General features: G+C 38.2%; 2 protein-coding genes across 2 annotated transcripts; both read left to right on the forward strand.

The window, feature by feature from the left end:
- Positions 1-18741: 18741 nt before the first annotated feature.
- On the forward strand, positions 18742-19212 carry LOC110888570 (uncharacterized mitochondrial protein AtMg00810-like). Its single transcript, XM_022136092.1, has one exon. The coding sequence runs from the start codon at positions 18742-18744 to the stop codon at positions 19210-19212; it is 471 nt and encodes a 156-aa protein (XP_021991784.1).
- Positions 19213-21395: 2183 nt separating this feature from the next.
- Positions 21396-23856, forward strand: LOC110914016 (patatin-like protein 2). The gene is made up of 6 exons (XM_022158830.2): positions 21396-21742; positions 21849-22030; positions 22368-22554; positions 22694-22858; positions 22968-23440; positions 23538-23856. The coding sequence occupies exons 1-6, from the start codon at positions 21602-21604 to the stop codon at positions 23719-23721; spliced, it is 1332 nt and encodes a 443-aa protein (XP_022014522.1). The 5' UTR covers positions 21396-21601; the 3' UTR covers positions 23722-23856.
- The last annotated feature ends 833 nt before the right edge of the window (positions 23857-24689 follow it).

Raw genomic sequence — 24689 nt, forward strand, 5'->3', positions numbered from 1 at the left:
TCTTCCTACCGTTAAAATATTACCTTCCTCCCATTCTCCCATAATGAGCGCGTCGTCAGCGTAAAAAAGATTAGAAACCGTCGGACCCCCGTTAGGAAGATTCACACCTTTAAATCTCCCTATAGAGCACGCCTTAGAAACCATGCACGACAAAGCTTCTATCACCACAAGAAAAAGGAAAGGAGAAAGAGGGTCTCCTTGGCGAAGACCTTTCTGACAGTTGAAAACGAAAGTCGGAGATCCGTTAACTAGGACCGACGAACATGCGGACATGAGAACACCTTTAACCCATTTACACCAAGCGTTGGGAAACCCCATTTGATCCAACATATCAAGCAGAAACTCCCAATTAACGTTGTCGTAGGCTTTCAAGGTTGTAAATGACAATAAGTTCTTTAGGGGCGTTTGAATTTTTTGCCACAAACCACAAAGGTGTAAATGGAGGTTTACTCTAAAAGCTTTTACCTTACTCCGTGATTTAGGGATGAACAATTGGTATTGGAACCCGAAAAATATCGATACCAAACCGTACCATAGTGATAAAATTTAAGTACCAATTTGATACTTTTTTTATATTTTTTGAGATCACTATTTCGGACCGGTATGGTATTTTACCACTTTTTACTTTCAGAAGGTCATACCATACTTTACCGAACACTTTAAGTACATGTATATATTTTAGGTAATTTCGAAATAGTACTTTAAATTGTAGTTATACCATACTTTACTTTCAGAAGGTCATACCATACTTTACCAGTAAGATATCCCTACGATGATACAGTAAATTGTTGCTACGAATTAATGTCTACTTTTTAAATTGTAGTTATAGACACGTATTATGAAATTTCTTATATTTTCACATATTATAATTATTTATTTCTCCTTTTCTTTTAGTTTTAGTTAGAAAAAAAAATTTGCCCATTAAATTTCAACCTTTCATCATCTACTTACGTTTTAAATCAGCTATCGGTTATGTAACTTGAGCCGGGCCAGTTTAGTTTTAGGCTAAAACCAAAAATTAAGGCTGAAAACCTTGTTAGTCTAAAGATTAAACCTTGGGATCATACTAGTTTCTTAGCCAATGTGCCAACATTACATTCAAAAAGCTTCGGGTTTAGTAAGAGGCCTTACCTGACAGTGTGGGACTAATTGTGGTGCACTTTTAGCTCATCACGTTCCATTACAATTTTGTTTCTTTCTTTTCTTTAAGTATACACCATTATCGAATGAATGAACCAATGCTTAGGTGAATGTTATTTTTCAGTATGAACTTTTAGATTAAATTAAAATGATACTTAATTAGAAGCAATGGATTGATAAGGAGCCTCACCTTGAGATTTCACAAACAAGATAAGAATGCTACTTGATATGAATCCAACTTCAACTAAGTAGATAAGAATATAATTAAAAATCCATTATAAAGTAATGCATTGTGTATTTAAATGAAGCAATGAAACAGTAGAGGATTTTGAAACATTTGTTGTTGTGTTGTTGCTATGTTTACATGATTTTTCAGGATTTCTCGATGCAACCTCCAGTCCAGATCAGACACTTGCAGCTAGGAATATTGAAATATTTGATGTACTATTCACATATCAAAATAAGAATCTACATCTCCATCCATATGGTTTAACAAATATATATACCTAATAATCAACACAAATTTCATACTGAGCTCAACTTGAATTTTTTTTTGTTTGGTAAAGGGTTACCCCGGTGATTCTATATATTCACACAAATAAAAACAAGTAACATGGAGAGACCCACACTAATTCTTTCATGGGACAAGCCCCCAAGAAAGTAAACAACAACCAAAGTACTGTAAACGAAATTAACAAAATACAACCACTAGACTAGCATCTAGGAAAAAACAAATCAAACATCAAAAATTATGAGCTTCCATCATCTTTTAAGCAACCCTCATGAATATCCCATTCACCAAGAAGACGCCTCACATTCTCCGTGTTTTTGAACTTAACTCCCATCAGCTTGTAACGAACTGTTTGTAATATCAGGGCACAGATGTTGTCCGGGGGTCTAGTGTGGTTCATAAATAATCTAGCATTTCGTTCCTGCCAAATGCAACTAGAATTCTTCCTACATAATTAATGGCTGACTTAGAACGAGCTCGGGCCTGAAGCCAATCGATGATAGAAATCCATTTTGGGTCAACACTCGACATACCCACCTTATCCCTGATCATACACCAAATTTGAGCTAAAAACTTACACTCAAAGAAAAGATGTTCATGTGAGTCGATATCCGCATAGCAAAGCAAGCAGCACATCATATTCATGTTTTTTCTTCTCGATATATCCCACTGTAGGATCTTATCCTGAGTCAAAAGCTTCCGACGCATGATAAGCCACATATGAAAAGCGTGTCTAGGAATACGCTGAGAAAACCAAGCTAGAATCCTAAACTCGAGCTTGCATAGACTAAAAATCTAGTTCGCTAGATCGACTCATTTTGGCTCGACTAGAAAATATAAGTTTATTTAGCCAAAGAAGTATGTAAGTTGGCTTGCTCAACTCAATTGCACAAGAACTACAAGTATACCGAACAGAGGCATTACAACAGCAACATAGAACATCATCCTGCGACCATAATAGATCTAACATCGTGGACATTTGTAGTTTTCAAGTATAATGTAGCTCTTAACTTGTCCGTTAATTGCATAAAGTAAAACTTTTATGCCATTCCCTACTAATATAATGATCTTTAACATGGTAAAAGTTTTCTTCCAGTTCTCCTCTATATATACTATGGAGTCAAATATTTCTTGAGCAAAGTTTGGTTCCAATATGATTAGCCCCGACCCAAGACATCAAATCTATTTGACATCGTTTGATTGACAAGCCCGAGCCATGGTATAAAACATTGACGTTCGTTGATTCTATTGAGTTTTGAAAATCACAAAGAATGCACTTTTCGCTACCATAAATTGACTATGTACAAAGAAAAATCACCAACGGACTTTCCTATCGTTGATTACCGTCGATCAGAAACGTTGGGGCCAAATCATAAAAAAAGGAGTTCAATAAATATACTTCTTTAACCTCCATTGGTAATCCCTCCATGAATTCAACACTTTTATTCACCATCGGTGAATTCACCTTTATGCCTTTTTTGCGACATTTGACGTTTGAAGGATACGTTAAGTGTAAAAGATTATTCACATATATGCCAAAATCGTCCCTAAAGTTTGCTATGTTTATAGTGCACATATATGCCAAAATATGTTCATTATTTTTCGCTGCAAATTATAGCAACCATATATGCACTACATTTTTATAATTCAAAAAATCACTACAGGAACTTTATTTACATATGAAAAGCTACTATTACCAAATAATTGTTGTAAATGTATAAAAACGAAAAATATAATAAATTAAGTGTTTATGAGTAAAATAAAGATGAATATGGTTGATGAGTGTGAGAGGTTTTTAAAATGGGTGATAATTTTGAAAACTATGACTTTTTGTTAAATTGTAGGGTAGAAAATGGTGAAGTTATAGATCATCTTAGGCCGCATGGTAAGGAATGGAGCCCCTGCCCTCTAGGGGTTTCATTGCGCCACATCAACGCCACATATTCGCCATATCAACTAGGGGATCCATTGCTTCATTCCAATAAAGCTCATGGTATGGAATAAAGCCCGATCAATCATTACTTATTATTTTTTTTTTGTTTTTTACATTTGTAACATTTAAATAAATAAATGTAAAAAATAGACATTACATTTAAAATAAACATAAAATTTAAATTAAAAAAACATCACATCCAAAAATTTCGCATTTAATACAAAGACATAACATCTTAGAAAAAGACAACATTTTTAGATATTTTCCTCAAATCGCTTATTTCTCTTCCGGTTGCTTTCTATGATGTCTTAGTGAGGATGACGTTTGGCGGGTATCGGGTTGGGTTTCGGGAACGGGTAGGGTTTCGGGTACGGTTGGAGATTCGGGTGGATACATAGGAGATATAGGAGACAAAGGTTGTGACATGTACGTATTGGCCAAATGCGGGAGGATACATGTAAAAACCGATATTTGAAGGAGGGAGGGTGTTTGTCGAGGGTGTGAGGATTGCATCTCTCATCTTGGAGAATATTCGGTCGGTGACGGTTGGAATACATACACCTTCGCCGTGTTGGTGTTGATGGTCCATCGGTGTTGTTAAGTGCTTGTGTAACGTGGGTTGTTCGGATCAAACACGTTTAGGTCGTGGAACGAAAACATGATGGAGATGATGGGTTGTAAGGGACGATTTTTTGTGTTAAAAATATAAGTGAGAGTGGTGTGTTGTGTGTTAAAAATAAGGGTTGAGGTGGTATATATATAGTGTTAAAATTAATTTTTAAACCGCACGCATCCATATCCAAAACAACATTTCTCTTCAGTACCTCGGTGTGGGTGGGGATTCTAATCTTTTCGACTCTCCACACCATTATGTTACACTTAGCTTACACCAACCGACAACATAGTTGCGACTACAATCAGTTTCAAGAAGCATCATTCTCTTAACCGAACCATCCGAAGAGCCACGTGACCCTTCACCTGTCCAAGCCCATGAGTCATTACTCATTAGAATCCGATAAAATGGCGATAGCAATGCACATTCCAGAATCTCTTCACTTTTTTCTGGTTTTCTCTTTCATCTCCAAACCCAAGAGATCCCTTGCATGGATTTTAGGGCACAATCCACAAGCTTGCATCGTTTATCATATTCTGAGCTGAATAAATTCGACTAAGCTTCCTTTAGTGGAGTATCCTTCAACCAAGGGTCAATCCAAAACCGAGTCTCCTTCCCATAATCAACCTTACTTTTATGTATCTATGTATATAAAAACCACAACTTTTCTTCTGTATTCCATCCGCACAATGGCATTCCAACATCCCGCCAAGGACTTTTTGGTCAGGAAAAAAGACCACCCATTAACCAATTTATGGCATGCATCCCCAACGTTCTTCCAAAGGCTTTGGATTTCCACCCTATACCTCCACACCCACTTCACAATCTACTACAATGACCAAAAGCATATTGAAAATTTGACTAATAGTAAACGTTCTAAGGGGAGAAGGGGCGCTCCGTGGTGGCAGGGTGACCAAGCGTGGAACCCCGTGGAACACCGCTGCCACCCTTTCCCAAAATGTGTGAACTTCATAACTCGTTGTAGCCATAAGGCGTGGAAATCTTTGAAATTTGTTGAGGGGACCGTTGGATGATGAGGAAGAAGAAGATGATATGGGCACCCCATCACTAGTGATAGGCACCTCCACTAAAATCCATCACTAGTAATGGAATGAAATTTGATGATGTGACGGTAGCTGGTTGGGTGTGATGAGTGATGAAAAGTGGAATACCCCCTCCCCTAAATAAGTCGTTTGAAAAAATCAAATACTAGATAACTTTTGGGTCAAATGACTTCCTTCGGATGTTAAGGTTATTTTCTTCAAACATAAAAACAATATATAAAAAATACAAAAAAAAAACGTAGGTATATCTAGAAACTAGCATCAAATTATACTTGTTTCTAGATTTGCAAATTTAAACATGTATTTTCAACGACTACAATCTTTAGTGTCGGCGGCAACAGTTGTGACAACTGTGTTCTATAGTCGTGGTTCAATGTAAAACAATGATGATTATTAATAAAACAATGTGCTTTGGTGTTATTATATGTGTTTTTGTGTTATTATGTGTATATTTGTGTTTGGTGATTTTTTTCAATTTGATTCAATTCCGATTTCAAGATCTAAATCGCTTTCTGGAAGGTTATACGCGCACTGATGCGTAAATATAACCAGTTTAATGCAACAAACACTCCGGAATAGTGAAATAGGTTTAACATACCTTAAATAACCTCCACATAACTTAGAAATAAGTTTTGGATGGATTGGTGTGTTGAAATCAAGTTTGTTCGATCGCATGGACTATTTGTGTCAAATTGCGAAACTATACCGATTTGTATAGTAACGAACATTCCGAAACTTGATCATAAGCATTAAAATATTTTATTTTAGTGTTTGGCATAATAAAAATCCATTCATCGCTTGAATTGGATTGTTTTTGCGTTCATTACGACTCCCGTCGTAATTAACCGAACAACGCAACCATACGACCAAACGAACCGACATCCGAGATATTTTTGAGCATGTTTTGAGTTCCCTATCTCAATTACTAAATTTGAAAAAAATTTTATATTTATTCGACTTTGTTGTAATTAACTTCTTTTTTTAGTAAAGTGCAATTTGCTTTTATGTGGTAGTGGTGGATACAGAAATTTCTGTGAGGGGCGTAACGAATGGATAAGGGTAAATGAGTAGCGTCAAAACAAGTTGGGTCAAAATGGATCATTTAAAAACAGTTCACACGTATCTACTTTACATATACGGTCTTGTTTGAACTTGTACAATTCTTTAGTTAATCTAAAATTGCAGTTATTAATCAACCGCAATAATAGATCGATAATAATAAGAAAACAAAGAACATTAATAAATCAATTGACTAATCCAACAACATAACATATTATTTATCTACTTAATTAAACCAATTGACTAATCCAACAACATTACATATTATTTATCTACTTAATATAATTGGTTACAATTAATTCCTAATATAAAATGTTTAAGTTTAGGGTTGTTTAATTAAAACTCAAAATAACCAGACCACCCCACCACTCACCCACCTCTGGTCAACTCCCTTGCTGATCAACTGCCTCACCATCACCACCTCTATCTCTCGTCTCTTCCTAACATCACCATCAAACACCAGCATCAAGCATCACCTCCTCATGCACACAACCACCCCCTGCCACCACTTCCCAACACCACCATGAAGCATGTGTCTGAAAGTAAACAATGTCATAGTGTAGGGGCTAAATATATAAAATGATGTTCTATATAAACACCTTCTTCTGTAACCCTAATTCTAGTTCAATACATTTTCAATACAATTCAAACCCTAATCACAGAGTTTATCCTCTATACCAGATAACATGGTATCAGAGCAGTGTTTCTGATTCTTGAACACTTTGCTCATCATTTACAATCTATCCCAAGCCAACCCAATCTCAAACTAGAAAAACTCGATCATCAAAATCAAAGTCAAACTCCATAAAACGAACCTGCCGACTCCACCAATAAATATGCGAGTTCAAGTGTCCAGCGTACTTGACAAATACGCTGGTCAACTGCTTTGTCCGTAACGACAACACATTTTCAAAAAAAAACGCATATTTGTTACATCCGTGTAAGAAAAGTTAGTATGGCAATCAATCTTGAAAAAAAACAGCTCTTGGATATTTGATTCTGGTGCCACTGACACCGTGATATTTGAACCGTTGGACATATGGTTAATGACCAATCCTCAAAAAACTTAAATCCATACCGCAAACAACTGAACAATGCAAGTGAAAGGAGGACGAACAATTGAAATTACACCAACTATGAAATTATCAAATTGTCTTTATGTTCCATCATTATCACACAAACTGCTCTCAATTAGCCATATTACCAAAGAACTAAATTGCACGGTACTAATGCATCCTACTTTTTGCCTCCTACAGGATATCAAGACGAGTGTGATTATTGGACGTGGTACTGAGCACCAAGGATTATACTACCGTGGATGAAGTGGCTCAATAGGGTACTATGATGTTAATTGGCACATGGAACCGAAAACCAGGAAGCCTGGCTATGGCATAGACGTTTGGGACACCCATCCACTAGTTATTCGCATCTTTTGTTTCCGAAACTCTTCCCTTCAAATAGTAAAACAAATTGTGAAACCTGTTTTTCGTGCTAAAAGCCATCGACAACCATTTAAACCTAGCAATACGAAAGTTGCTTCACCTTTTTCACTAATCCATTCTCATGTGTGGGGTCCTGCTCCTACTATGGGGGGGGCAGGGTCTTTGGTACTTTCTACTATTCATGGATGATTGCACTCGCATGACATGGGTATACTTTTTAAAAAACAAAGCCGAAGTTTACGAGAAATTTATCACGTTTTATGCTATGATTCACACTCAATTCCAAACGCAAATCAAAATCCTTCGATCCGACAATGGGGGGAATTTGTCAATACATCCATGAAAAAAATCTTTAAAACTAAAGGATTAGTTCATCAAACCTCTTGTTCTCATACCCTCGAACAAAATGGTGTTTCCGAACGAAAAAACCGTATTATTCTTGAAATGACTCGAGCTCTTCTAATTGAATCTCATGTACCTACATCGTTCTGGCCGGAGGCGGTTGCAACCTTAGTGTATCTTCTAACGACTCCCCACCAAAGCTCTTAAGTTTAAGACTCCCTTAGATTGTCTAGCTAAGTCTACCAGTATTCCCCATCCTCTTACACTTGAACCTCGGATATTTGGGTGTACAACATTTGTCCACATATATAAAAAACTAACAGAAACAAGCTTGGCCATGTGCTGAGAAATGTGTATTTGTCGGCTATGGGATCGATCAAATAGGTTACCGGTGTTATAATCCAAAAACTCGTCAAATGTTCACCACAATAAATTGTGATTCTCTTGAAAAAATACTTTTATAACACCCAACTCAGTGGTCAGGGGGATAATGAATGTATAGACACTCTGAGTTGGCTAACTCAACTTCCATCATCCGAAGAAGTAACAATGGAAGACCATCACAGTACTTCGAGTCAGTCACCTTCAAACACAGCCACACAATCTGCGGAGCACAGTACCACTAAAGAAAGTCCATCCAACGTGATACTAGAGGTAAGAAATGTCACACCCCGAAATTATCAGAGCATTGGCGTGACTGGACTGGTATCTTCATTGCACAGCGGAAGCAAACAATCTAAGTCTTTTAGAAAATGAACGCCACTAAGTACTCGACTCTTCATGGTCCTCCTATTCCAACCGTGCCTTGTCTTAGAAATGCAGCCTGAGAAAGAAACATGCGAAAAATCAACATAAAGTTGAGCGAGTTCATTGTTTGTTTGTAAAAGATTTGAAATAAATCTTTTTGAAGTAACCGGTTTCTGAAGTATTGTTGAGAAAACGAATTTTTAAAAATAAATCATTTTCTTGTACAGATCACGCATTCTTACTTATGTATAATTCACATTTCTCTTGAGTACCCCACGTACTCAAGTTAGTTCCCGTTTTCTTGAGTACCCCACGTACTCAAGTTTAATTCAAGTTTTCCAGAGTACCCCACGTACTTCAAGTATTAATCAAGTTTTAGTATGGTATGAATTTTATGTAATTAAAGTATTCCTGTAAATATCAGGATTGTTAATGGGTTGCAAAGCCATTAACATGTGACACGACATAGGAAGTCACCAAACCTTAGGCATTTAATTGGTATATTCTGAGACACAAAAGCACTACTCGATACTCGCCCTCATCGAGAGTGTGGCTGCCCGGCACCCGTTAGATCTAACCTTTTGTTCTGCGGTCTAGGTATATTGTTGATTAATGGTGCTTCTGTACCCTATTCGTGACACGATTTCTCGCATCATTTTTCATAGCGCATCCTACTTGGTACTCGTTTCTCACCAAGCGCGCTTCTCATATTCCTATTTCACAACACACTTGGTACTCGTCCTCACCAAGTGCGCTTCTCGTTTTCTTATTTCACAACACACTTGGTACTCGTTCTCACCAAGTGCGCTTCTTGTATTCTTATATCGCTACACACTTGGTACTCGTTCTCACCAAGTGTGCTTTTTATATTTTCATACCATAACTCATGTATTTGTAAACTCTTGTATTTGTATTTTCAGAAAAATACGCTTGTTTGGAAAACCGGTATAAATCATAAGCTTTTCGTAAACCATTTGTGTTCTTTGTAACATGGTTTAAAAATATATAATTCTTGTATGCTTTGCAAAAAGTGCATGTCTTTCCACCCCGAAAACATTTACAAAATTGTAAAAATGTGGGGTTATGAACTCACCTGAATAATCCTGTGCAAAGCTAGCTAATTTACGACTTCTTGATGTCGTTTCCAAGGCTCGACTTGCTAGCGTGCATTCTACAATATTCCTAACATGGAATATCTAATAAGTTTCTAAGCAAAAACGGTAACTACGTGTTACCGAGCTCTACCGAATCGTTAATAGAACGATTCGACGGTGTGTTGATAGCTTAAAAGAAACGAAGAAGTTAAACTTGCTAAGTTTCGTTTACTATATGTCGAATGTATATGCCGTTTAGGCGTTCGAAATAAATATATAAGTTATATTTATTTTATGAAAACTTCATCGAGTCGTGGCATGTTTAAAATAAATATATACTATATTTATTTTTATAAAAGCGAATCCATCTTGCTTGATATTTGGAAATAAATATACAACATCTATATTTATTTTTGTAAAAGGATTTGTGTTGTTTGCTCGAAAATAAATACATAACTATATTTATTTTTATAAGAGGATTCGTCGAATTTCCGAAGTTCAAAACAACTATGTTTGTTGTTGTAAATAGTTTCTGAATCGTTGGTTTTCGTTATATAATAAACGCGTTATTTTTACGAATTTTCTCGAAAAACGGGCAGAGTTTCCTCTGTTTTTGGACGGCCCGACAACACAAGTTGTCGTTATTTATCAAGATTCAACAAATTTCCAAACAAATATTCATAAACACAGGTTAGAAAACATGATAATATATGAAACCGCAAATATATTTATGATTTTAGCATTCGGTTCGAGAGCTCGTTGTCACGTGTTTAATAAAATTATGAAATAACGAAATAAAACGCGTCGTTAATCTTTACCATCTTCTTTCGTGTCGAAACATCGGACCATTTGGCTGAGTTGACCAGGTCAACTGAGTTGACTCGGGTTGACCGAGTTGACTGGGTTGACTCGGTTTAACCGGGTCGAGCCGAACCACTAACCGCGACCCGAGCCGATCAAAGCCCGCACATGAAACAATTCTGACTCGAACCTAGGCTGATGTTTGACCCAACCGGAGCCGTTGACCATAGTTGACTGGACCCGAGACTTGACCCGCAATCTCAAAAGTTCCGAGCTTGAATCAAAAACATGTGCAATAATAACCTTCAACACAGTGAACCCATCATCTTCATGAATCTTCAACACTAATCAAAAGTGAAAGAAACTGGATAGAGGTTTTACCGGTAATCTGTCGGATAATAATAAGGACCGCCGGACCTTGACGCCGACCGCCGGTCCAAGACGCCTGTTGCTGGACCTAGATGTTGACCGCCGTACCGAGTCCCCGAATCTGCTGACCAAACGTGAATCTGAAGGAGTGAACCCGAAACACCCGAACTTGAACCGAGTTATCTGAACTCGAATTTGTTGGACTTAACCCAGACCCGACGTGAACTGATGTGAACTCGACGAAACCAGAATTCGAACCACACCATAACCGAAACCACTGCCGTTTCCGGCGCTTCAGGTCGCCGGTCCGACGGCTCCGCCGTCTGTCTGCCGTCGCTCATCACCATCACCGGATAAATGGACCGACCGGCGGTCTGAGCCTTTGACCGTCGGTTCTCCCTCTCTCTACTCCTCTCGCTCCTCTCTCTCTCCTCCCGAGTCTCTCTCTCTGCGCTGCTGTGCGCCACCACCAGATGGTGGTGGTCGAAGATATGTGTGGGTGAAAGGGGAGGTGGGTGTTTGGCTGAGAAACATCGCCGGCACCGACGCCGGTGTGTTCTCCGGTCGTCGACCAAGGTGACGAGGGGAAGAGGGTGAGAGAGTTTGAAGGGGTATTTGGCTTTCTGCATTTGTTGGTGTGTGTATAGATTGAGAGAAAGAGTTGTATTTCAAATGGATTTGTGTGGGTATTGCTTTGAGAGGGGGGAGTAAAGACAGACTTTAAGTCTGTTGTTGTTTGTGGAATGAAAACAAGAAGGGACTAATGGTCCCTATTTATAAGCAAAATAAGTGTTCATGGGTTTTTATTGTATCTTATGCAACCAAATTGTATTCAGGTTAAATGTTATATTTTATGAACCAAGATCTTTTGTATAGATTTTGGAAGGATTGTAGAGATTATATATATATATATATATATTTTTTTTTTTTAAAATCTCTATGTGTAGGTTTAGGTTTGTGGGTTTTGGGCTTGGGCCCAGGGCCCACAAGCCCATCTCATGTATAAGTGGCCCGTATTTCCTACGAGACCTGATATCGCGACCAACACTTCATCAGCAATAAATATTCGTGTAACATCCATATTTGTCGGTGTCGTCAGTTTTCCGTACGGTTTCAGTCCGTTGTCATTTGATGTTTCGCAGATTCCTCGCGAATCTTCATACGCGTACTGTATAGCTGAACAAACGTTCCTGGGCACTCCAAGGGCCTGGCTAGGTTAATTAGCGTCATAAGTACCATTTATTATCGCGGTAATCGCCTGTTAATCACGTAATTAAGGGCGTAAATTACCGGTTGTCACAGTCTCCCCCTGTTAATAAAATTTCGTCCTCGAAATTTAGACTACGTCAACTCCTTAGAGTTACGTTATATGTAAGTAAATACGAATAATGTCAAAGGAAACGAGCCATACTGATACAGTCACTAGTGTGACCAAGTTAACATGGGTCCAATAAAAGAGGAATTTCAACCAATAGAATTCCAAGTGAATGTCTACAATATGCAAATGAATGTTAGAAACAATAACATTCGCTAGGAGAGGCTCAGAATCAACAAGCCAAAATGAAATTGTTTTGTATGAAACGTTCAATCATGATCAGCCCAAGCTGCAAATTCTACCGACGCCACAAGGTGTCGTAGTGAATGAAACAATTCAAGTATAGCGGTGATCGAACAAGTATCACCTGTGTTTTGTATAAAACGTTCAATCATGATTAGCCCAAGCTACAAGTTCTACCGACGCCACAAGGTGTCGTAGTGATCAAAAATAATTCAATAGTAGTGGTGATCAAACAAGTATCACCTGTGTTTCAAGTTAAGCGCGATAATAAATCGAAGCGGATTTAATCTAAATCAAATAACAGACAATTAAATCCGTGCATGAGATTAGCGCAAGCTTCAATTTAGTGAAAATGTCACCTCAAGGTGTCGAAATCAACAAACGACTTAATGGAGTCGTAGACCAAGCAAATCTACTACGACTCAGAACAATGAAACGTTTGTTAAAACGAATTCGAATATGATGTTTCCAATACATCATATGATGTCTTGAATTGAATATGTGTAATGAACAGGTTCAAACAATTGAATTTGACTTCGGCGCAAACCGACAATAAATACATGTATCGACAAGAAAACTTTCGGCATGGTCACAACGAAAACCATGTATGTAACTTGAAAAGAAAAGGAATTTCAAGGGAGTGTGTTGACTTGATAACAAGGAAGCCAACAATTTCAATAATGCGGGTCATTCGAATCACAAATCAACAATAAGATTTAGCGAAACAATATTTGAACTTCAATGAAACGCTTTATTTGAAGCGAAACCACATGCGTAACAAACGATGCATGCGTAACATATGAATTTTCAAGAAATGAAGCAAATGAATATTCACTATACCGAAAGAAATGATCGTGACACAATGACCATCAAGAGGAGTAGAGATATGAAAATCTACTCAGTAAGTGTGAAAGTCGAAATTTCAATAAAAGAAATTTAAGGACTTTACCTGGGGTTGCATGTGATAACCAGTTATTAGGTGACATTACCATGGAATGTCGAACATAGCGTATTCGCCATTATTGAGTTAGGGAGACTGCGGAGACATACGCCTTCTCCTTAGCATGACTCGTGTTGTTTGCAGGACCGCGCGCCAACTGCCGCTTCCTGATCGATAGTCGCATGTGACGTACTTCAACCTCCGTTGATGTATAGCTTATGTTTCGCGTACACTTGTGCACTAGCGTTTTGTTATGCGTAGGCTGCCTGCTCGGGAAGTCAAAACATCATAGACAACATGAATAATAGTGTGTGCCCGAGTTTATATTCGCGGTTCCTACGTGATGACCCTTAATGAACTTCAACGTGAGTTTCCGAAGGTCTTAAATGCATGTTTCCTAAGCTCTCAGGGTTTTGTGTACTGTATGTAACTGTTTCGTGTACCGTGTGTAAAACACCACTTTAGCGTATGTTTGAAAACAAAATCTTGACTGTTTGTTTTTCGGCAACGGTTGGAGACCATATTCGAGTACTATGCGTTCTGTATGCATTCAGGTTTTAATATTCTAAGTTCCCAGAGGATAGTGAGGTTAGAGCCTAGGTATTCCTACGGAAAACCCTGTTCGCTGTAACCTGTAGCTCTGATACCAATCTGTCACACCCCGAAATTATCAGAGCATTGGCGTGACTGGACTGGTATCTTCATTGCACAGCGGAAGCAAACAATCTAAGTCTTTTAGAAAATGAACGCCACTAAGTACTCGACTCTTCATGGTCCTCCTATTCCAACCGTGCCTTGTCTTAGAAATGCAGCCTGAGAAAGAAACATGCGAAAAATCAACATAAAGTTGAGCGAGTTCATTGTTTGTTTGTAAAAGATTTGAAATAAATCTTTTTGAAGTAACCGGTTTCTGAAGTATTGTTGAGAAAACGAATTTTTAAAAATAAATCATTTTCTTGTACAGATCACGCATTCTTACTTATGTATAATTCACATTTCTCTTGAGTACCCCACGTACTCAAGTTAGTTCCCGTTTTCTTGAGTACCCCACGTACTCAAGTTTAATTCAAGTTTTCCAGAGTACCCCACGTACTTCAAGTATTAATCAAGTTTTAGTATGGTATGAATTTTATGTAATTAAAGTATTCCTGTAAATATCAGGATTGTTAATGGGTTGCAAAGCCATTAACATGTGACACGACATAGGAAGTCACCAAACCTTAGGCATTTAATTGGTATATTCTGAGACACAAAAGCACTACTCGATACTCGCCCTCATCGAGAGTGTGGCTGCCCGGCACCCGTTAGATCTAACCTTTTGTTCTGCGGTCTAGGTATATTGTTGATTAATGGTGCTTCTGTACCCTATTCGTGACACGATTTCTCGCATCATTTTTCATAGCGCATCCTACTTGGTACTCGTTTCTCACCAAGCGCGCTTCTCATATTCCTATTTCACAACACACTTGGTACTCGTCCTCACCAAGTGCGCTTCTCGTTTTCTTATTTCACAACACACTTGGTACTCGTTCTCACCAAGTGCGCTTCTTGTATTCTTATATCGCTACACACTTGGTACTCGTTCTCACCAAGTGTGCTTTTTATATTTTCATACCATAACTCATGTATTTGTAAACTCTTGTATTTGTATTTTCAGAAAAATACGCTTGTTTGGAAAACCGGTATAAATCATAAGCTTTTCGTAAACCATTTGTGTTCTTTGTAACATGGTTTAAAAATATATAATTCTTGTATGCTTTGCAAAAAGTGCATGTCTTTCCACCCCGAAAACATTTACAAAATTGTAAAAATGTGGGGTTATGAACTCACCTGAATAATCCTGTGCAAAGCTAGCTAATTTACGACTTCTTGATGTCGTTTCCAAGGCTCGACTTGCTAGCGTGCATTCTACAATATTCCTAACATGGAATATCTAATAAGTTTCTAAGCAAAAACGGTAACTACGTGTTACCGAGCTCTACCGAATCGTTAATAGAACGATTCGACGGTGTGTTGATAGCTTAAAAGAAACGAAGAAGTTAAACTTGCTAAGTTTCGTTTACTATATGTCGAATGTATATGCCGTTTAGGCGTTCGAAATAAATATATAAGTTATATTTATTTTATGAAAACTTCATCGAGTCGTGGCATGTTTAAAATAAATATATACTATATTTATTTTTATAAAAGCGAATCCATCTTGCTTGATATTTGGAAATAAATATACAACATCTATATTTATTTTTGTAAAAGGATTTGTGTTGTTTGCTCGAAAATAAATACATAACTATATTTATTTTTATAAGAGGATTCGTCGAATTTCCGAAGTTCAAAACAACTATGTTTGTTGTTGTAAATAGTTTCTGAATCGTTGGTTTTCGTTATATAATAAACGCGTTATTTTTACGAATTTTCTCGAAAAACGGGCAGAGTTTCCTCTGTTTTTGGACGGCCCGACAACACAAGTTGTCGTTATTTATCAAGATTCAACAAATTTCCAAACAAATATTCATAAACACAGGTTAGAAAACATGATAATATATGAAACCGCAAATATATTTATGATTTTAGCATTCGGTTCGAGAGCTCGTTGTCACGTGTTTAATAAAATTATGAAATAACGAAATAAAACGCGTCGTTAATCTTTACCATCTTCTTTCGTGTCGAAACATCGGACCATTTGGCTGAGTTGACCAGGTCAACTGAGTTGACTCGGGTTGACCGAGTTGACTGGGTTGACTCGGTTTAACCGGGTCGAGCCGAACCACTAACCGCGACCCGAGCCGATCAAAGCCCGCACATGAAACAATTCTGACTCGAACCTAGGCTGATGTTTGACCCAACCGGAGCCGTTGACCATAGTTGACTGGACCCGAGACTTGACCCGCAATCTCAAAAGTTCCGAGCTTGAATCAAAAACATGTGCAATAATAACCTTCAACACAGTGAACCCATCATCTTCATGAATCTTCAACACTAATCAAAAGTGAAAGAAACTGGATAGAGGTTTTACCGGTAATCTGTCGGATAATAATAAGGACCGCCGGACCTTGACGCCGACCGCCGGTCCAAGACGCCTGTTGCTGGACCTAGATGTTGACCGCCGTACCGAGTCCCCGAATCTGCTGACCAAACGTGAATCTGAAGGAGTGAACCCGAAACACCCGAACTTGAACCGAGTTATCTGAACTCGAATTTGTTGGACTTAACCCAGACCCGACGTGAACTGATGTGAACTCGACGAAACCAGAATTCGAACCACACCATAACCGAAACCACTGCCGTTTCCGGCGCTTCAGGTCGCCGGTCCGACGGCTCCGCCGTCTGTCTGCCGTCGCTCATCACCATCACCGGATAAATGGACCGACCGGCGGTCTGAGCCTTTGACCGTCGGTTCTCCCTCTCTCTACTCCTCTCGCTCCTCTCTCTCTCCTCCCGAGTCTTTCTCTCTGCGCTGCTGTGCGCCACCACCAGATGGTGGTGGTCGAAGATATGTGTGGGTGAAAGGGGAGGTGGGTGTTTGGCTGAGAAACATCGCCGGCACCGACGCCGGTGTGTTCTCCGGTCGTCGACCAAGGTGACGAGGGGAAGAGGGTGAGAGAGTTTGAAGGGGTATTTGGCTTTCTGCATTTGTTGGTGTGTGTATAGATTGAGAGAAAGAGTTGTATTTCAAATGGATTTGTGTGGGTATTGCTTTGAGAGGGGGGAGTAAAGACAGACTTTAAGTCTGTTGTTGTTTGTGGAATGAAAACAAGAAGGGACTAATGGTCCCTATTTATAAGCAAAATCAGTGTTCATGGGTTTTTATTGTATCTTATGCAACCAAATTGTATTCAGGTTAAATGTTATATTTTATGAACCAAGATCTTTTGTATAGATTTTGGAAGGATTGTAGAGATTATATATATATATATATATATATATATTTTTTTTTTTTAAAATCTCTATGTGTAGGTTTAGGTTTGTGGGTTTTGGGCTTGGGCCCAGGGCCCACAAGCCCATCTCATGTATAAGTGGCCTGTATTTCCTACGAGACCTGATATCGCGACCAACACTTCATCAGCAATAAATATTCGTGTAACATCCATATTTGTCGGTGTCGTCAGTTTTTCGTACGGTTTCAGTCCGTTGTCATTTGATGTTTCGCAGATTCCTCGCGAATCTTCATACGCGTACTGTATAGCTGAACAAACGTTCCTGGGCACTCCAAGGGCCTGGCTAGGTTAATTAGCGTCATAAGTACCATTTATTATCGCGGTAATCGCCTGTTAATCACGTAATTAAGGGCGTAAATTACCGGTTGTCACAAGAAATACTGAGAACTCGGAATGCCCTGCGCCGTCTTATAACTATGAGACAACATGGGAACACAAAGAACCGACAACAATAGAACCTACAGAACAGGTTGAACCAGATGTTGAACAGGTTGAACCAATTGTTGAACATGTTGAACCAGTTGCAGCAGATACAACTGGAAGATACTCTCTCCATCCTAGAGCCAATAGAGGGGTTCCTCCAAAATGGTACTCCCCAGAGAGGGAAACTAGAAATTCAAGGTATCCTGTAGCTAATCTGGTCAACGGGAACTTATCTAACAGTGTGAAAGCGTTTGTTACTTCACTATACTCTGAACAAATACCTAATTCTGTAAAGGAAGCTCATGGTAAGAAGAACTGGTAAGAAGCAATGGAAATGGAGATGCGTGCTCTTATGAAAAACAACACATAGGAAGTGCATTCTTCCTAAAGGAAAGAAAACAGTTGGATGACGGTGGGTGTATTCAATCAAATATAAACAAGATGGTTCCATTGGGTGATACAAAGCTCGGCTTGTAGCCAAGGGGTACACTCAGACATATGTGATCGATTACTCTGAGACATTTTCTCCGGTTACAAAAATGGACACCATCAGAGTTCTCTTCTCCGTGGCAGCCAATAAGGAGTGGCCTGTTCACCAGTTTGATGTTACAAACGCCATTCTCCGTGGAGACCTAACGGAAGAAGTCTACATGGAATCACCTCCAGGTTTTTCAGGGGGTTTTAAAGAAGGGTGAAGTTTGCCGGTTGAAAAGTCCCTATGCGGGCTAAAACAGTCTCCTTGGGCATGTTTTGGAAAGTTCACTTTGGCCATGAAAGAGTGTGGGTATCACCAAAGTAACGCTGATCATACTCTGTTCCTCAAGAGAAGAAACGAACTTGTAACTTGTTTGATCATATATGTAGATGACATGATTATTACCGGAGACGATATAGAAGAAATAGCACGGCTGAAAAGGAATCTGTTTTCAAAGTTTGAAATGAAAGACCTTGGGAATATCAAATATTTCCTCGGGATAGAAGTTCTTAGGTCTAAACGGGGGATTTTCGTCTACCAAAAGAAGTATGTCCTTGATCTCCTAGCAGAAACTGGGTTGATTAATTGTAAACCAGCAGATACTCCAATGGTGGCGAACCACAACATTCACATGGAACTCAATGGAGAACTTGCAGACAAAGAATGGTATCAACGGCTCGTGGGCAAGTTAATTTATCTCACTCACACTCGCCCCGATATAGCTTATGTTGTTAGAGTGGTGAGTCAGTTCATGCATCAACCATAAGTTGCCCACATGGAAGCTGCTCAGAGAATTTTAAGATATCTCAAGGGAACCGCAGGCCATAGAGTGTTGTTCAAAACAAATGGATATTTAAATGTTGAGCTCTACACTGACGCAAACTGGGCAGGAGATAAGGGAAACCGAAGGTCAACATCAGGGTACTTTTCCTTGGTTGGTGAAAACCTCGTTACCTGGAGGAGTAAGAAACAGAAGGTGGTCGCTCTGTCGAGCGCAGAAGCGGAATTTAGAGGTATAGCTTGAGGGTTAAGCGAAGTTCTTTGGATCAGGAAGCTGCTAGAAGACATTGGTTTTTCCCAAAAGGCTACCAGTAAAGTTATGTGTGATAATACAGCTGCAATATAAATCTCAGAAAACCTAGTTCAACATGATCAAACAAAACACGTGGAGGTAGATTGACATTTCATCAAAGAGAAGTTGGAAGAAAGAATCATAGAACTCCCGTATGTTTCGTCAAAAGATCAACTCGCAGATATATTCACAAAAGTTGTCAACGGAAACGCCTTTACTAGCTGTTTGAGCAAGTTAAGTATTGGTGATCCCACTACTCAACTTGAGGGGGAGTGTCGGAAAGTAAACAAAATGTCATAGTGTAGGTGCTAAATGTATAAAATGGTGTTTTATATAAACACCTTCTTCTGTAACCCTAATTCTAGTTCAATACAATTTCAATTCAATTCAAACCCCAATCATAGAGTTTATTCTCTATACCAGACAACAGCATGTATTTTCGAATCTAGATATGTGATGCTTGTAAATCTTATTCACTTGATTGTTAAATCAATGCATCAAACGTGGGTGGCAGATGTGGGGAAACGGAGGTGGGACTGGGCAGTGTCGAAGTTTGAGATTTCCGACCAGAGGGAGGAAGTTATCAGACCTAAAAATATATATAAAATCGAGGGGTCGAAAACGTATATACAAAAAAATTTCTATACGAAAACTACATACTCTCCACTACTAAGCGAAAAGTTCGGGGGGTCGACCCCCCTCCTGCCCTACTTAAGCTACGCCCATGGGACTGGGTGATGGTGTTTGAAGTGGTAACCGATGATGGTTGTGGTGGGGGTGGCTGTGGCGGTGGTGGAAGGTGATGATGGTTTTCTAGAGAGAGAGAGAGACGAGAAAGAGAAATAAGTGAGAAGAGAAGAGAGAAAAGAGGGGAAAAGTGTGTGTATATCTAAATTTGATGATTATGGTAAATTGCAATTTGCTAAGCTAGGGGCATAGAGGTAATTTTGCAATTTGCTATGCTAGGGGGATAGATGTAATTTAACTATCTTTTTAAGAGTGAATTAACAGGAAAATAGCGGGAGGGATACAAAGGAAAAAGTTTATAAACCACAGAGACTCACATGACGAAAAATACAAAGAGGAATAAACAGTGACCCACCATATAACCATACAGTCGGAAATTCCACTTACTCTTTTTCTTTTTTGTTTCCTTTTAGAAAGATTTATCTAAATATTTCATAGAATGTACCTATTCGTTTTCGCTTCAACTTTCCATGAGCGAAATTATTTGTTTTTGCGTCAATTATGAGCTCATTTTCTACAAAATGGAGCTACAAGGACTAAATGGAACTCATGTGTCTCAAGAAAGGTAAATATTTTTGTGTGGAGGTTACTGATTAATAGATTACCGACTTGTGTTAATCTTGATAAGAAAGGGGTTGATGTTCAATTAATTCTATGCCCATTGAGTGTGAAAGATCCGAAGCCATTGGAACACCATAATGGAGCTATAGGAATGAGGTGGTGTTTAAGTCTAACTAACAAAGAAAGAAAGTAGGTTTTGAAGGTATTGTCATTTTCTCGTTTTTGTGGGTTGTTAATAGGAAAAAGAAAAAAACTAGTCTGAACTCTTTATTGTCAAGCTTAGCCACTGCACCTACGTTTGTGTAACTCTTCCATTTCCCCAGTAGGTTCTTGCTACTCCTGGTGTTTTAATATATCCGCCATTTCCAGAAAAAACAAACAAAAATAAATAGATTATGAGCTCATTTGCTTATTTAGTCACTCTCTCTACCTTTTGTATCGTAACATTCAAGTAATGATTTAAAAAAAATAAACTTGTGGATATGGTCGTACCTTTTGTATCGTAACATTCAAGTAATGAGTTTAAAAAAGAATATATAAAGGTTAAAACTTGTAGATATGATATGGTCGTAAACGTATAACATCATTTGAGCCATCATGTTATCCCAAACGTTGGAAATATCCTGTGGCTGTGAAAATTCCAACAAATATGTACTCTATAAATACCCTCACATCACATATATAACATATCATGCACACAAAATCCATAGTTCTTCTAGCTATTTCTTCCTAATACACCAAAACCTAATAACTTGAGCAGGATATTGAATCCACCATGTCATTTAAGGAAGATCCACGGTCACCTTTGCAACCACCAACATATGGGAATCTAATCACTATCCTTAGCATCGACGGAGGTGGAGTACGAGGAATCATTCCGGGTGTGATCCTTGATTTTCTAGAAACCGAACTACAGGTAAAATTTATGAGTATGGGTTAATTCAAGTTCTGTTTCCTTCTTTTCTTTCATCTTTTATAAAAAACAAATTAAATGAGGGTTGTTTTTTTTTTAAATCTGAAAGAAATTAGATGGCGAGAATGCAAGACTTGCAGACTATTTTGATGTGATTTCCGGGACAAGCACTGGTGGCATTGTGACGGCTATGTTAACTACTCCGAATGAAGAGGGTCGTCCAGCCTTTGCGGCTAAGGATGTTAAAGAATTTTATCTTGAACACTGTCCTAAGATCTTCCCACCCGATAAGTATGCATCATTAGTCAATTTGTGAATTGTGACAACTTTATCTCTCAATACTTGTTTTATGATAATTTTTATGTCCCCAATTATGCCAACCTTGGAAGCATAATACCAGTAAAAACCATTGTTACATCTCTATAAAGTTCAAGGTATCATACAAGTAAAACTATTATTAAAAATATAAAAATAGTACAGTCTATAAATAAATGGTTACTTAATTAGTTAACAGCCCTTACTGTTTGCTTGTTTGTTTTAAATATTATCGAAATCATGGATCATGATTTATTCCAAAAACCTAACTTGTGTCATTTGACGTCTCACCTTTAATTTGCACTATATGTAGTCATCCTTTCGCTGCTGCTACAAATGTGATCAAAGCTTTATCGGGCCCAAAATACGATGGCCAATACCTACACGAGATTATTCGTGAAAAACTACATGATAGACGACTCCATGAAGCTGTAACAAATATTGTGATTCCAACCTTTGACATCAAACACCTGCAGCCTGTTATCTTCTCGAGCTACCAGGTATCTTCTGCACCAAAAAATCATCGAATTGTCTTTAGAAATCAAAACTGTCATAATCACAATTAAGGAATTTAAGGTTTAATAAAGCAACTGATGACTTTTAACATATACATAGTGATATTCGTGTTTGTTTGATCAGTTGAAGAATATCCCTAGCCTGGATGCCAAGATCTCGGATATATGCATTGGAACGTCGGCAGCCCCAACTTATCTTCCTTCCCATTCATTCCAAAACGAAGATTCGGAGGGAAAGTTACTTAGAGAATTCAATCTTATAGATGGTGGAGTGGTCGCTAACAATCCGGTAGGCCAGCTTACATTCTAAAAAATGGTGATTAAATATGTGATGCAATCCAAAAACATGTTATAAAACATACAAGCTAAGCTGATTAAATGCATGTTCTTTTGTGTAGACATTGGCTGCGATAAGTGAAGTAAGTAAGGAAATAACCACAGGAAGTCCTGACTTTTTCCCGATAAAGCCACTGGAATATGGCCGTTTTCTCGTTTTGTCATTAGGCACAGGGTCTCAGAAATTTCAAGAGAAGTATGACGCTACAAAGTCTTCTAGTTGGGGCGTTTTAGGGTGGTTAGCCGGTGGTGGCTCTACTCCATTAGTGGATGTTTTCACTCAGGCTAGTGGTGACATGGTTGACTACCACATCTCTACCGTCTTCCAAGCCCTGCATTCAGCAGAAAATTATCTCCGAATTCAGGATGACACTCTAAGTGACTTAGCTTCCATGGATTTAGCTACTGAAGAAAACTTAGAGAATCTTGTGAAAGTGGGCGAGGAGTTGCTGAAAAAACCAGTGACCAGGGTGAATCTTGGCACGGGCCTATATGAGCCTTATCATCATACTACCAACGAGATGGCTCTAAAAAAGTAATTTTATCTTCAAATTATTTCATTATTGTATTTTTCTGTTAACTAGAAGTTGTTAAAGTATTTTCATGATTTGACATTATTTTAAATATGATAGGTTTGCGGCAATACTTCACAAGGAGAAGTATGTACGAGAACTAAGATCTCCGAATACTAATAAAGGAGGCATGAATCAAGTAACGTCGATTGAAGACCAAACTACGCTTTCGGAAAGATCGTTAAAACTCTCGGAGCCAATTCATCACTCTCTTAGAGATTTGCACAAACTCGACATGAACTAAGATTTCCTTATTTTGTTTAACTAGCTTTTATTTGGTTTATTAAGTATTTAAACCAATAGTTGATATGTTTGGAGTAAAATCTTTACTTTCTGGAGGAAAATAAACAAATATAAATCACATGTATACTCATCCTTATAGTCATGACCAATTTTAATGCATCTATTTACAAACAAAAAAAATGTTTTATTATTTAGAATAAAGCCTAGAAAATGACTAGTTTGACATATGATATGGGATGGCGGGGTCAATACGTAAAGTGGAACACAACCTATATGTATTATATGTGTCAAAAGTATCAACTCTAACCTGCACACACCCAAAAATTATAGTGTTCGTGTTATGTTTGAGGGTGAGCCATTTACTATTCATTCATGAATATCAGTAATACCATGTGATTTAGTGACAATTTAAGCAACCAATGACCCTATCTCAGATGAACATTCTTTTTTTATTGCTGTTTTTTAGTTTATTTCGTTGTTTATCTCTACCAGTTGTCGGTTAACAAACTTGAGCTTATACTTTATCTCATGATTAAAAGAATCAAATGGAAAACATTGGAGAACGTAGACGTGTCTAGGAACCGAACACCTCTTGAGTCAAATAGGATAGAGATGGATGTGTGCGAGATCAAATAATCAACAAAAAAACAAGTACATAGATGTAGATGAAGAAAAATTGCATTAGCCATCACATATTCTTCATATGTACATATATACATGCATGCAAACATAAGTTAAGCCCCTTCCAAACTTGAGTGAGCTCCTATAGGGTTGGTAATCTCACTATAATATTAATAACACATACTAAAAATGACATTTGATACGCCTATTATATTATATTATACTACATCTTAGAGTATAAATTCGGTGTTGTCTTTAGTGCCTTCTCATTTCCTTCCTCTCAACATTTCCTTTTTGCCCACTCACCCTTAGTTAATCCCATACGCACACCACCTAATCCCCCCAAAT

Source organism: Helianthus annuus, chromosome 2 (assembly GCF_002127325.2).
Source record: "Helianthus annuus cultivar XRQ/B chromosome 2, HanXRQr2.0-SUNRISE, whole genome shotgun sequence".
Lineage (NCBI taxonomy): Eukaryota > Viridiplantae > Streptophyta > Magnoliopsida > Asterales > Asteraceae > Helianthus > Helianthus annuus.

Excerpts from the sequence above, each read along its gene's own strand:
- LOC110888570 (XM_022136092.1), top strand. The coding sequence starts at position 18,742 with ATGAAAGAGTGTGGGTATCACCAAAGTAACGCTGATCATACTCTGTTC.
- LOC110914016 (XM_022158830.2), top strand. The coding sequence starts at position 21,602 with ATGTCATTTAAGGAAGATCCACGGTCACCTTTGCAACCACCAACATAT. Across the intron at positions 22,031-22,367 it reads AAGATCTTCCCACCCGATAA|TCATCCTTTCGCTGCTGCTA; the intron begins GTATGCATCATT and ends CACTATATGTAG. Across the intron at positions 22,859-22,967 it reads GAGTGGTCGCTAACAATCCG|ACATTGGCTGCGATAAGTGA; the intron begins GTAGGCCAGCTT and ends TCTTTTGTGTAG.